This window comes from Gorilla gorilla, chromosome 13 (assembly GCF_029281585.2).
Source record: "Gorilla gorilla gorilla isolate KB3781 chromosome 13, NHGRI_mGorGor1-v2.1_pri, whole genome shotgun sequence".
NCBI classification, from domain to species: Eukaryota; Metazoa; Chordata; class Mammalia; order Primates; family Hominidae; genus Gorilla; species Gorilla gorilla.
This window is the reverse complement of record NC_073237.2, coordinates 28,463,839-28,478,211: the sequence shown is the minus strand read 5'-3', so window position 1 is coordinate 28,478,211 and position 14,373 is coordinate 28,463,839. Positions and strand designations below refer to the sequence as shown.

Genomic DNA, 14,373 nt, shown 5'->3' with positions numbered 1-14,373 from the left:
TGTCCCACAGCACAGGCTTCTTCTCCAGGGAACCTGCCTGAGTAGCCAGCTCTGTGCAGGCCCTACTGTGAAGCTTCAACCAGCAACACTCTGTGGGGTGTGTGTGTGTGTGTGTGTGTGTGTGTGCGTGCTGGTGCAATTCTGGGGAAGGAGGCAGGAAGGATGTACGAAGCAAGAGACTAGGGTCAAGCAGGTCTGCCCTAAGCAAATAAGGCAGAAGAGAATAAATCAGTGAAGCAGGCTCCAGCTCCTCCCTACCACCTGGTCCCTGGGAATTCATTCATTCTCTTAACCTCACTTACCACCCTCCCTCTTTTGCTTTATTCCTACCGGCTCACCTCCACCCCAGGAGCATGTATGTGACTTGCGCACATACACACATACACAGTCACTTGCAAATACACACACACCACCCCCCACTGGGCATCAGGCTGCTAAGTGGGGTGTGAAATACAATTTCCATGCGGTGCTGGCGTTTACTCATTAAACACTTCCCTTTGCAGCTCCCTAGTGCCTCTTACAGCCTGGCCTTTGACACCCCCTGTCCCCTCCCCCCTTTAAAGGGACCACCTTTACACAGAAGGAGAAGCGGTCTCAATATTAGGGCTGGCTCTGACTTATGCCTCACAGGCTCTGTGGCGCTCTCAGTCCAGTGAAAGTGCAAAAGAGCCAGCTGCCTGGACAGACCAAGACAGGACTCAGCCCGCCTTCCTGAAGCTCCGATCCACCAGGCCTCAGGCTGGCTGGGGAGAGACAACCCATTCTCTACTTCCCTCCAGCCCCCAACAACCCTGGTGACAGCAGCAGTTACAGGCAACAGGCAATGGCACTGGGTTCTTGGCCTCCCTCACTGGTCCTCTGCTAGTGACAGGGGGAGGGGACAGGACGGTGGTCCCAGCATGGGCGGTCTGGAGGGAGCTAGAGAATGGAAAACTCTGGGCACCCAGCCCCACCCCAGCTCTCTGGGACATGGCTTGGCCAGGCCTCCACATCTGGCAACAGAAACTTGAGTCTCAAGCGTGTCATCTTCATAAGACAACAGCTCTGTCTCCAAAACACTTTCCCATATGTTTGCTTCCAGCCCTGAGAAGATGGGTGGGGCAGGATAATTAACCCTGATTTGCAGTTGGAGAAATGCAACTCAAATCTGGGACTGGAGCAAAGTTCTGAGAGCAGGAGTTAGTAGCAAAGGAAAGGTGGGAAAGACGAGACACTTCCTAGAGAAAGGCCAAGCCTGGAAGAGGTGGGCAGGAGACGGGGGCCTGCTCCTCTTCACCCCCCACTAGCAAGCAGGGAAAGGCTCCTGCAGAACCTTGGCACCCAGATTCCTAGGATGATGGTAACAATGAGGACATTAGCTAACATGTATCGAATACTTCATATGTGCAATGTTCTGACGTAAGGGCTTCACATATATTATCTCATTTATTTCTCATAACAAACCTATGCTATTATGACTCCTGTTTTATAAACAGGAAACTGGTTGATGGGCCCTGTTCTTTCCAGGCCATGTTTATTTATGTAAGGTGGTTGAACCCGTAGCCACTGCCTTCTCCCCACAGTGGAGCTCCTGGAACCCAACCCAGGGAGGGATTGGGTACCTCCACTGCCAAGCCAGTAAATTAAGGCAATGCTTTGACTGGCACTATTGCTCCAGGATGGTCAAGAAAGGAATGAGAAATCCCCAAGAAAGGAATGAGAGACAGAGATGGATGGAAGGAGGGAGAAAGGACCAATCATGGGATTCTGGGAAATGGGCTCCCAGAACTTGCTTCTGAGCCTCAGATGGGTGCTTGGGGGAGCCCTGCTCTGCCCGCAGCCCTAACTCAACACTTTAGCAGGGTCCCAGAGCTCACATTTTGGGATGTTTCAGGTCAAGTGGCAGAAGGATGACATGGACCAAAACCTTAACTTCTTCTCTGTGTCATCTGACGGCAGGATTGTGTCTTGGACTCTCGTGAAGGTGCCTATTTCCCAGAGGGGGTCACACTGGGGTGATTGGGGAGGCAGGGAGCTAAATGGCAAAGGGCACCCCCAAGCCTTGCTCATCTAGCCCAACCCACGTGCCCTCCCCCCCACATCCCTCTGTCTGCGGCTACAGAGAAAGCTGGTTCACGTAGATGTCATCAAGCTGAAGGTGGAAGGCAGCACCACAGAAGTTCCTGAGGGGTTGCAGCTGCACCCAGTGGGTAGGAGCCCCAGCCCTCTCACCTCCAGGCCTGGCCAGGTCATTCAGGCCCAGTGAGGGTCAGTGACAGTGGTCCTTCCCCTGACTGAGTGCTCCCTCCCCAACCTGTGCCAGAGCCTGACAGGAGATTATAGGAAGGCCTGGCCCTGTCTGCTGAACCCTTGGCTGTTTGTAGACCCTCCCTGTTTATGCAGTTCCCATCCCTGTGTTTGCAGACCCTTTTCCTGTTTATGCAGATCAGGTGCTGTTATGCAGATCCAGCCCTGTTTATGCAGATCAGGCCCGTTTACCCAGATCCTGTCCCTGTTTACTCAATTCCTACCCTGTTTATGCAGACTATATCCCTGTCGGCACAGACCATGTCCCTGTTTGCAGACCCTGTCCCTGTTTACCCTGACCCTGACCCTGTTTAACTCAATCCCTGCCTTGTTTACCCAGGCCCCCATTCCTGTCTGCAGAACCCCTGGCCATTAGGATTTGCAGAATCCTAACTGCCTGGGACAAGCAGGCCAGAGGGCTGGTTTCTGTTTGCCTGGCCTGGTCCCAGCCCTTACAGGGGCCCTAGTTCAGTCTGTCCTGCGCTGAGTCCTGCGCTGAGAGTGCCTGGGCTGAGCTCCTCTGCTGAGTAGGGGAGGCACTGGGAGCCTCCCTCTTGGAACTGGGCTAAGCCTGCCCCTCCCTCTTTTCCCAAGGTTGTGGCACTGCCTTTGACTTCCACAAAGAGATTGACTACATGTTCCTAGTGGGCACAGAGGAGGGAAGAATCTACAAGGTGAGGCTGCCCTGTGCCAGCTCCTTAGAAGGCCGCTTAGACCTGAGCACCTGGGGAGCTTAGAGTTCTCAACAGATCCTATTTTGATGGATTTTAGTTCCCATCAGTTCTAGAAGGCCTCTTGAGGGAAGAGAATGTATTTCTTGACCTGCTTGGGTGATAGGAATAAGGGTAAATGCAGGAAAGGGGATGGAGAATCTAGAGGGTGACTTTAGCCCAGCTCAGCATCTTTTCCTCCGGGCCCTCCCTCCCTTCCTGGGAGTTGAGGTAGAAGGGGGAATTCGGAGGAGTTAGAATATTTTGGGAAAACTTCCTGGAGGAGATTTGTACTTGAGCTGAGCTTGGAAGGCCAGAATTATCTCTGAATACTGGGTACATCCCAGCCAGCAGGATGGAACCTCACGGTCAGTTTCTACAAGGTCTCGGTGGTAGTAGGTGAACGTCCTTCTGAACTTCCATCCATCCAGAAATAGCTCTGCTGCAAGCTTTTCTTAGGCTCAGAGACTCAGAATGTTAATTACAGGCAGCCTCTTGGGAGCCCCTGAGGCCCAGCCAGAGCTGGTCTGAATGCAAAAGAAGTCCCCACCCCCTCTTCACCCCTCCCGCTGGCAGCCCAGGAGAGGCAGGAGTAACAAGAGATTACTCAGTCACACTGTCTTCTGGAGGGAGGGAGAAAGGGGCATGCTGGTCAGGGCAAAAAACTGAATAGGAAAGCTGGAGATCCAAGTCAGCTTCTGGCTCTGCACCTGCTCTTGCCTGGACAAGGTGGGATGTTATCACTGTTGCAAGGATGATGTCTGGGCTGCAGGTGGAACCAGGGCTCTGTTTGTCCACAGGCCCTGGCCTGGAAGATGGCCAGACCACACCTCACTCAGGGCCTGAGACCTGCTCTGCCCTCTCTTAAGGAGAGAAGGCTTTTTCTGCCTGGCCTGGAATCCTCTGGGGTCAGGGCACTACAGCCCTTTCCTTCATCCTGCAGGAAGGCTCCCCTGCCCATCCTGAACCCCCAGATCCTCAAGCCCTTCCTTTCCCCCAGGGTGTGCTGAGGGTGGGAAGGGCAGCCTGGAGCTTGGCCCCAGTTCAGCTGGGATGCGATGTGGGTTAAGGACAGGAGTCTAAGGCTCTGATCCTCCAGACCCCCAGGGAAGTGGTGGCTGCTGACCTTTCTCTCACTTCTGACCCCCGTTCCCTCCCCTACCAGTGCTCTAAATCCTACTCCAGCCAATTCCTCGACACCTATGATGCCCACAACATGTCAGTGGACACTGTGTCCTGGAACCCATACCACACCAAGGTCTTCATGTCCTGCAGCTCCGACTGGACAGTGAAGATCTGGGACCACACCATCAAGTGAGGGGCCTGTTCCTGGCTCTGCCTGGGGCCCTCCCCTGGGCTATGGCACTGTAAGCCCTCTGTGCCATGGGCTTTCCACCTTCCACCTCTGCAGGACCCCGATGTTCATCTATGACCTGAACTCAGCCGTGGGTGATGTGGCCTGGGCGCCATACTCTTCTACTGTGTTTGCAGCAGTCACCACAGATGGGAAGGTGAGTGCCAGCGTCCTGACCTCACTGAGTTCCTACTGGAGATCAGGTGTGTTATCTCAGGGGCTTCCAGATGGAGAACCCATCCCATGCTTAGGTCAGGAAGGAGAAGGCGGGACATAAGGACTGTGTATTTTCCAGGGGCAAGCCATCCAGGGTCCAGCCAAAAGAGGAATCATTCATCCCATGAGGCTTCAGGGAGGAAACGGAGCTGTTCACCTTGGAGGAGAAAGCACTCTGGGGGATGAGATGCCATGGAGCAGTTATTTCCTCTGCTGTATGGTGGGGAGCTAGAGGGTGGCAGGGCCCGGCTCCATCTAAGGAAAAATGTATGAGCCAGAGGTGATCAGTGACTGAATAGTGTCTCTAATGTAGTGAAGTCTCCATCCCCGGGAGTGTGCAAGCTGATTCTGAGGGAACTTCAGTGGGGTGGAATGGGAGGGGGCTATTCAACACTGAGAATTGGTGAGAGCTCAGAAACAAACATCTTGTGAGCATATTCTTGAATGCAAACCCATTTTCCCTATGGACTTTCATATAAACTGAGAAGCACTGGCTGCCCCAAGGAAAGAATGCAGTGATGAAGGCACCATCCTAAAGTCCGTCAGTCATCTCTTCCTGGAACAGATAACTACTAAGGGCCAATGATGGTGCCCAGCTCTAGGCTGGACCCTGGTGGCTTAGATACCTGCTCCTGTGGAGCTTATGTTCTAGTGAAGGGAAAGATACAAAAAGCAACAACAAAATTCCCACTGTTAAGTTCTAGGCAGAGAATTATTAATAAAAGACTGTGATATGTAAACATAAATGTTCATGGCAGCATTACTCATAACAGTCAGAGTGGCAACAACCCAGTGTCCATCAACTGCTGAATGGATAAACAAAATATAGTCTCTCCTTGGGGATTATGTCAGCAAGGACAAGGAATGATGTGCTGATACATGCTACAACATGGAGGAACCTTGACAACATGCTTAGTGTAAAAAGCCAGTCACAAAAGACCACATACTGTATAATTCCACTTATATAATACATCCAAAACAGGCAAATTTGTAGAGATGGAAAGTCAATTTGTGTGGCCTAGGGTGGTGAAAATGTTCTAAAATCGGTTGTAGAGAAGGTTGCATAACTGTGAATATAATAACACCAAGAATTTGATACTTTAAATGAGTGAATTTTATAGTATATGAATTATATCTCAATAAAGTTGTTACATTAAAAGAAGAAAGATAGGTTCACAAAGGCCAGGCAATGAAAAAGAAAAAAAGAAAAAGAAAAAATAAAAGGACTGGGTGGTCTGTTGGATACAGTGGTCAGGAAAGGCTTCTTTGAAGAGGGGACACGCACGCTGAGAGTTGACTGGCAAGAAGGAGGCAGCCATGTGGAGATAGGGCAGGGGAGCAGCCCATGGTGAGGGAGCAGCTGGGGCAGATGCCCTGAGGTGGGAACCAGCTTGGGGTTTAAGGAACAGGAAGGCAAGTGTGGTGGGGGTAGAGTAAGCAAGGGGCGAGAACATGAGGTGAGAGTGGGGAGGTGGGCTAGAGTGTGGGATCTGGATTTCATTTATAGTGCCAAGGGAGACTGTGGGAGGATTTTAAGTGCTTTAAAGGTAAGCCTACTGCCATATGGAGGATGGATTGTAACAAGGCAAGAGTGGAAGTGGGGAGACCAGTTAAGAGGCTGCCACAGTTGTCCAGGTGAGAGTTGGTAGTGGTTTCGTCTGAGGGTGTGGTGAAGGTAGCATCCAACATGGAATGAGCACTGGTATGTCAAGCACTGTCCTTGCACTTTACATATATTAACTGGTGTAAGCCCTGGCTCTGCCACTTACTAGCAGGTTAGCCTCTAAGAGCCTCTAACTCCTCCGTTATAAAATAAAGATAATGACAGAACCACCTTACAGAGTGGTTGTGAAGAGCATAATGAGGTGATGCAACCGTATGATGTGCTTGCCCAGAGTCGAGTACATAGTGAGTGCTCAACAAATGGTAGCTGCTATTTTCTTTTCTTTTCTTTTTTTTTTTTTTTTTGCCCAGGCTGGAGTACAGTGCTCCATCTTGGCTCACTGTAACCTCTGCCTCCCAGGTTCAAGTGATTCTCCCATCTCAGCCTCCCTAGTAGCTGGGACTACAGGCATGCACCACCACGCCCATCTAATTTTTTGTATTTTTGGTAGAGACAGGGTTTCACCATGTTGGCCAGCCTGGTCTCAAACTCCTGACCTCAAGTGATTCACCCACCTTGGCCTCCTAAAGTGCTGGGATTACAGGCGTCAGTGAGCCACCACGCCCAGCCTATAGCTGCTATTATTAATTCTCCATAGATTTAAAATTTCTCCTAAACTTTTTTATTCTCACTCTTTCAACCATAGGAAAAACACAGAGACACAAAATTCCCCCTCCCTCCACCTCCAGCTCCAGTGTGCTAGCCATTAGCCTTCTACAGTCTTTCCCCAGAAAGTCCAGGGACTCATTCCTCTGAGGTGGAAGACAGGCCTCATTACCCCTGAGTGTGCTGACACCGACCTCTCCACAGGCCTACATATTTGACTTAGCCATCAACAAGTATGAGGCCATCTGCATCCAGCCTGTGGCGGCCAAAAAGAACAGGCTCACCCACGTGCAGTTCAATCTCATCCACCCCATCATCATTGTGGGCGATGACCGTGGGCACATCATCAGCCTCAAGCTCTCACCCAATTTGCGCAAGATGCCAAAGGTACAGGCTCTGGGACTTTGAGCTGCTGCAAGATGTAAAGTCTCCAGGAGGGTGGGGATGACAGAAGGGAGAAGCCAGGGTGACCACCCAGTTTCTGATGTGGGAGACCCAGGGTAAGGATGGTGTCATTGCCTGAATGAGGCTCACAGTAGAAGCAGGTTTGTGAGAAAATAGCAGTTTGACATGCTGCATTTGAGTTACCTGTGGGGCCCCAGGTGACTCTCCCAGGTGGAGACATCCAATGAGCAGGTGGATCTGAAGCCTGCAGAGGCAAATGTGGAGGTATCATTGATTTCTTCCCAGTGGAAATGCTGTGGGTAGGACAGGTCACCCAGGCAGGGGGCCTGGGGCTGAGCCACTGCCTCATTGACTGGGCTTTCACAGGGCTTCAGCCCCAGTGGTCCCTGAGCTGGGAGCTGTGGGTCTACACAGAGAGGAAGGAAATGAGCCGCAAGGAGAGTAACTAGGTCAGCAGCTATGCAGCCCTCCTTCTGAGCTCTGGTTCCTGTTTCTAGGGTCTCCAATGATCAGGAGACCCTGCCCAGAGGCCAAGGGCCCCAAATACAGGTCTGGAGCCCAGAGCGATGACCTTAAAGTCTAGATCTGAGTCCAGATCCAGACTTATGAACCTGGGCTTTGCAGCCCAGGCCTCGGAATCCTGAGCCCAAGAACCCAGAGCCCAGTCCTGCCCATTTGTGTGCTAAGAGTAGAGATGGCTCTTTGCTTTCTGCCAGGTTCTGGGCCAGGATCAGGACTGGGCCAGCTTGCCCTGATGACCATCCCTCCTGGCAATTTGAGGCATTTACTGCAGTTTGAGGCAGTGGCAGGGGCCTGTGTCTTTCGACTACTGTCTTCCCTGCACTGTGCTCCTACCAAGGAAGGGACTGCTGCACCATCCCTCTGGTGCTGGCTTGGCCTGTTCCCCACCATGGCCAGGGAGGCAAGGGCTGGGAGTGTGGCTGGCCCTGTAATTGTAGCCAGCTGGGGGAGGGGGTGGACTTGGCTATAAATACTCAAAAGGCTGCTAAGCGCCTGCAGCTGTGGCCCAGAGGCTGTGGTGGGCTTGAGGGGAGGGAGGGAGTCGGGCGTGGTCTGAATCTCTTTGCTGAGCCCAGCTAGTTGGCCTCAAGGAGGAGGAAGGAGGAAGCATAATTTGTGGAATAGATAAAATGTGTTCTTAATTTTCTGAGGAGAGAGACCCAGGTTGAAGCTGGCAGAGTTGGACAACCCTCCAGGAGGGATGATGGTCATTCTTTGGGGGAGGAGTACAGCCACGACACCATGAGGGCGGTAGACATGGGCGGGAGCCTGCCCTGCCCACTCTGATCCAGGGAGGTAAGCATCTCCCATAGTTTCAGTTCCCCTCAGAGAAGGGTCAGTCATGGCTGGGAGAGCTGGGCTGTGTGTATCTGGGGACCTACGTCTCTGAGGACCTGAGAAGGGACAGGTGGGGGCTGGTGGGTACTTGAGTGGATTAGAGGTTCCCGTGAAATTGCCATCTGACCCTATCAGCCAAGTGATTCATGCAAAACAAAATCCTCTGGGCATCCCTACTGCCCTTCCTCTGTGAGCTGCAGACTCCCTGCCCTTTCCAAATGGCTTCCCCACAGAGGTCTGGACCTCCCTGCCCAGGGAGCTCCCATGATGGGTGTCAAGAGCCCAAAGAGTCCAAGGCCAAAGACTGTCTTTCCCTAACTACAGGATAGATGGGAAACCGAAGCTCAGAAAGGCAAAGGCCTTGCCCAAAGTCATATAGGGAGTTAATGACAGAGCTGGAACTAAAACCAGGTCCCCTAACTCCCAGGGGATGGGGTGAAGCCAAGAAGAGAACCCAAGCTTAATTTAGGAAGGAGAGAGGGAAGAGAGAGAAAAAGAGTTTTTTTGTCCTCTGCCTGCAGAGGGTAGAGGTGAGCTAGGTAGTGGCAAAAAGGCACTGGGCTGCAAGGGGATAGGGGAGAAAATTTGGGAGCAGGTATGGGGTCACACCAGGGGGAAATCTGAGCTCCACATGGTGACAGCAGCCAAAAAGGAGCCAGGGAAGGGCCTACTGGCCCTGCACTCACCCCTCCCCATCCCCTTTACAGCTCTGGCCAGACCAAGGTAAGGCTGGGGTAGGTGTCAGTGAGCAGTGGGCACAGGTGGCTGAGAGGATGGGGGCCCAGGAGCACAGCGAAGGCAGGAAATGGGGAAATGGCAACTGTCCAGCCTGCCCCAGCATAGCCCTCACCCCCCTGCCTGGACAGCAGGGAGGGTGGGACTGGTGCTGGTCTGCCAAGGAGTTCTCGGGACCTGTGGGTGACACACACTCCAGTGTCCAACTTATAATGGAAGGATTAGAGTGCTTTGCAGGTAGGGTGATGGGTCATAAACTCAGGATCTGGTCTTCTAAAGGACAACCTCAGCCAACGACACCTGGAGTCACATGGACTATTCCCTCTGCCCTTATGGGTCTCTGGACACTCTTCCCAACCCTGGGTATGTCTGACACAGCAGGTCTCGCCCCAAATAGCACCCACTGCCAACCTGACCTGAAGGCATCAGGTGAGAGGACTAGGTGAGGTCCGGGCCCCTGAGGCTCTGTCCACAGCCCCTCCCTCCCCAAACACATACCCATTAGCTCCTTGACAGGTCTCGGCCAGGGACCTTCCCATGGTAAGGATGGTGCCAGCAGTCAGCCCCCCGCCTTCGCAGAGCTGGATTTCCCTGGCCTGGAAGGTTGTTCCCCGAGGGTCAGGGAATGGATGCCTTTTCCCACTCCCACAAGCATCAAGACTCCATGTCCATCTGAGGTTCAAGCCAGAGCTGGACTCCTTTTTGCAAGCTGTCAGCTGAGCCCCTGTGTCACCTAACCTGAGTTGGGGAATGATCGTGTCAGGGAGAGGGGAGGCAGGGATCCAGAATTTACTGGGCAGGGGAGGGGTAGGACACAGCTGGACAGGCTGGGCAGAGGTGGTGGTGCTGGGACCCAGAGAGGGGGGGCCCACCATTCCTCCCTCATGTATACTTTCCCTCTCCCCAGGAAAAGAAGGGGCAGGAGGTGCAGAAGGGTCCAGCTGTGGAGATTGCGAAACTGGACAAACTGCTGAACCTGGTGAGGGAAGTGAAAATCAAGACCTGAGGGGCTGGCCTCAGTCTCTGTCCCATCGCTTGAATACAGTACTCCTAGGGCTTGACCCTGGTACCCAGCCCAGCCTTAGCACCCAGCATGTGACCCCACTCCTGATCAGGTCCCAGCATCTTCCCTTCTTGTTCTGTTCCTTAAGGTCCCAGCACCTTACCCCAGGACTTGGTCTTCAACCACCATTACCCCTCTAACTTTGCACAAATAAACCTGTGTAGAAACCCACCCCACACCTTTAATTGTGCTACCACAGGGCCCTCAGGAAGAGAAGAAAATCTCAGGGTAGAGCCATAGTTCCATTTATTATCCAGCAAACACTGGGAGGACCAGGGGAGGGGCCCAGCCTGGACACCCTCCTATTATTGCCATGGGTTCCAGTTTGCTTCCCCAACCTAGAGGGCCTAGAGGTGCTCAGCCTAGGGAAAGAGTGGACCCGGCCCCTGACCCTTGGCCCTTGGGATGGAGCATAGTCCAGATGGCCCTGGCTCTAGCACCAACTCATAAGCCCCCACCCCAGGCCCATCTCCTTAGGGCCACTGAGCTCCTATTGGAGCCAAGCTGGCTAGACTCTGGGCCGCTGGGTCCAGCTCCAAGCAGGCGGACTCTTGAGTTCTGGACCCCAGGCTGGCTGAACTCTGGGATCCTAATTCCAGGCTCTAGGTGAGGTGGACTTACTTCTGGGCTCCAGGCTAGGCCAGGGGCCTTCAGGGCTGCAGCAGGTAGCTGCCTTCATGGCTGGGCTTCTGGGGTGGTGGGGCCTTCTCAGGACAGGGGCCAGGGCTGGAGTTGGGACTGGATTCAGAGAGAGAGTCAACGTCGGCAGAGCGAGAATGGCAGGCCCAGCAGAGGATGACCCAGAGCAGCAGCAGCAAGAAGCCCACGAGACCGTTGCAGACGATGGCGATGAGGGCCCCCTGGGAGATGGCTGCCCCCATGACAGGCAGCACCCTCAGACCAGCACAGACAGTGGAGCTGCCTCAATGGTGAGGCCCATGCCGAGGCAGGACTCTGGTATGGCCGGCCTTCAGAGGAGGCTGTGCTGTCTGCACGCTCAGTGATTCCTGGGCAGTGGAGATGTCTACCTGCAGTCCTGAGCCTGTTGGGGGTACACAGTAAAGGAGAGGGTGGTGAGGAGGAAGGGTGGGGTGAGGCATAGGAGGAGAGAGGTAGGGAAGAGAGACTCCCTCCCACATTTCTGGCCTCCCTGGTGAAAGACCTTGGATCCCAACAGGCTCGAATACCCCACAGAGCCATCACCCCCATCCACAGGCCTGGTTCTGGGCACCTGAATGAGTGTGTAGCCACCGTGGGGAAGCTGAAGTAGGCAGCCGTCATCTCATTCTCCTTAGACCTGGTGGGCATGCCCTGGTCCTGCCCACCAAGCTTGCAGCCCTCAAAAGCCCTCTGTTGGTGGGTGGGATCCAGGCAGCCCCCGGCCCAAAAGGATGGGGGTTGTAAGCAGCTCTGGTGTGGCCTGGGCGCCTCCTCTCTCCCAGGACTCCAGCCAGCCCGACCAGGAGACCTCCAGAGGCGCCAGCTTGCACAGAGGGAACTTTGTGGAGGCCCTGGCAGGCATGTGCAGGCTCTGTGCGTCCAGGGCTGTGTGCCTCTATGTGGGGCTGCCTCTCTGGGTCAGGTGTGTGTGTGTCTGGTGTCTCACTGTCCCTCCGTTGGATGTGTGCCTGTGCCTCTGCACACCCACCTCTATGTGTGGCTGCCTCTCCGTGTGTCCCCATCTCTGAGTATGTCTCCTCTATGTCTCATTTCTCTACCAGTGTGTCTCTGTGTATCTCTGCATCAGTCTCTGTGTCTCTCTCTCTCTCTTCCAGGCTGTATCCCCCTCTGTTCCCATGGACGTGCCCCTATCCCCTTCTCCGTGGGGTCTTTTCGGTGGTTCCTGTGTCTCTGTCTTTGTGTTCGTCTCTCTCCGCGGCAGTGTGTCTCTGTCTCTTTATCTCCATCTTCGGGTCGCGTGTTCTTGGCCCCCGTGCCCGTGGCGGGAGGCCCTTCTTACCTGAGTTGAGCCTGGTGCGCGCCCGCGGGAGGGTCCGGGGCAGCGGGATGCTCGGCGCCGACTAAGGCTCGGGAGCCTGCGGGCGGGGGGCGGCGGGAGGTGGGAGACCAGCAGAGGCGACGTCCGCTCCCCCGGCCCTCCCCCTCGGCCGCGCAGCCTCCACCGGCCGCTCCCGCCGCGGCGCGACCGGGGCGGCCTCTGCCGCGGGCGGTCTGCGGTGAGCGGGCACCTCCTCCCCTTGGGGCCGCACCTCCTCCGCGGCCGCGGCGCTCGCTCGCTCGGCAGCGCTCGGGCGGCGGCGGCGGGAGCTGCGCGGTGTTCGGCTGGGCTCGGCTGCGTTCGGTTGGGCTCGGCTGGGCTCGGCTACGTTCGGCTGGGCTCGGCCGGGCTCGGCAGCCAGCAAAAACAGCGAAGAGCCCCGCCTCCTGGGAGGCCGGCGGCCTGCGGCCCGGGGGCGGAGCCATCCCAGCGCCGCTGCCGCCACTCAATTGGCTGGCCGAGCCCCGGTTCCCGCACCATTGGTGGTGCGCTGGGGTGGGGACCAGGCCGCCTCTCGTGCCGGCGCGGGGCGGGAGGAGGGCCGAAGGAGTAGCTGGCCCTGGATCTTTCCCGGGAGAGGGGATGGGGTGGGGGCGAGGCCTAACCTCTGGTAGGGATTTCTTGCACCTTCTACACCTGGAAGAGTTGTACACGCCACATCCGAGAAAGGCCAAGGCCTCTGCATTTCCACATCTGAGGAAACCACCCCTCTGTATCTGGGAGAGGTCTCTAAGTAAGTCATCCGGAGGAAGGCCCCGCGTCCCCACACCTGGCAGGAGACTGAATCTCCTCACCTAGGGAACCGCCTATAGTGCAGTCCCGCACTTCCCTCTGCTACCTGGGTGTGGACTCTGCATTCCCACTTTAGAGGGCCCCAGGTTCCCTGGCCCTAAAAGGTGTGAAAATCTCTGGCAACACAGGTTCTTTGGACACATTTACTGAGTTCCTACCCAGTGTTGGTCGCAGGCTTGCTGCCAGGCTGTTGGGGAGTCTGGGACAGAAATGGAGTGTCCTGAGCGATGGTTCCGCCCTGGCTGGAATAGGTGCAGGCGTGGTGAAAGTCCTGCCTTGCCATCCTAAAAGCTCCCCTAAGAAGAAGATAGCTTGGACAGGAGCAGTGAGGTAGACCTTGTCCTCCCCGACCTTCACAGGCCAGTGATTGTCACCTATTCTGATCCGGCCGTCTTCTCATCCCGCTCTACATGCTCTCCTTGGAGGATCACATCCCTGAAGCTATATCATGAAGACTCCCAGTGCTCCCAAGTCTAGCCTTAACTTCTCTCTGGAATCCTAGACTCATAACTAAGTGCCTACTGTAATCCGGGCGGTATTGATTCCTGGTTCACTTACTAACTTTGTGATCTTGAGCAAGTTACTAAATCTCTCTTAGCCTCAGCTTCCTCATCTGTAAAATGGTTGTAATGCTACCTCTCAGGGTTGTTATTCACTAATTTATAGCAGATCGATCACATCTCAGCAAATGCCAGCTGACACAACCCCCAGGACCGTGTGACTAAGAGGCCCTTTCCCCCAATCCAATGCCATGAAATTCACATAAGACCCCTGTAAATCCAGATGCTATCTTGAAAAGAAGAAAGGGAAGACTGAGTCATCCAAAGCTACCAAAGTACTTAGAGACTGTCTAAAATAAATTATTGGATCCTATAGAGTTTACCAGAGTGGATTACTTTTAGCTCCCCCCCACTGCCCATTACCCAGCAGGGTGAGGGCATTGTGAGAAAGATCAGACTAGTTATAGGAAACAGAGGAGACTTAAATCATCGCACATCTGAGTGTAATGTGAGCGAATTTTGTGACCCAGCTGCAGGAGTTCAGATTTTATCCTGAAAACAGTGGGGAGCCACTGAAGAATTTTTGAGCAGAAGAGTAATGCGATCATATCCAGAAATTAGTAGGATGATTTGGGCTATGGTGTGGAATGGGGGCTTGAAAGCATTTGAGAGTGAAGGCAAGGAT

General features: G+C 54.3%; 2 protein-coding genes across 12 annotated transcripts in view; one reads left to right on the top strand and one right to left on the bottom strand.

Moving 5' to 3' along the window:
* Positions 1–10,568, top strand: part of DNAI1 (dynein axonemal intermediate chain 1) — a 61,823-nt gene extending 51,255 nt beyond the window's left edge. For 3 of the 11 annotated variants that reach the window (XM_055351651.2, XM_055351650.2, XM_063696951.1), the window contains 8 exons: positions 1,874–1,963; positions 2,102–2,189; positions 2,881–2,960; positions 4,162–4,310; positions 4,408–4,507; positions 7,040–7,222; positions 9,614–9,697; positions 10,242–10,568. In XM_055351651.2, the coding sequence (XP_055207626.2) occupies positions 1,874–1,963; positions 2,102–2,189; positions 2,881–2,960; positions 4,162–4,310; positions 4,408–4,507; positions 7,040–7,222; positions 9,614–9,697; positions 10,242–10,340 (873 nt within the window). In that variant the 3' untranslated portion in view covers positions 10,341–10,568. The other 8 variants (XM_004047950.5, XM_055351652.2, XM_019033420.4 and 5 more) reach the window with 6 other exon arrangements.
* A 58-nt stretch (positions 10,569–10,626) lies between these two features.
* On the bottom strand, positions 10,627–12,662 carry ENHO (energy homeostasis associated). The gene is made up of 2 exons (XM_004047952.5): positions 12,358–12,662; positions 10,627–11,439 (listed from the first exon to the last, which is right to left on the bottom strand). The coding sequence occupies exon 2, from the start codon at positions 11,276–11,278 to the stop codon at positions 11,048–11,050; it is 231 nt and encodes a 76-aa protein (XP_004048000.1). The 5' UTR covers positions 11,279–11,439; positions 12,358–12,662; the 3' UTR covers positions 10,627–11,047.
* Positions 12,663–14,373: the final 1,711 nt, after the last annotated feature.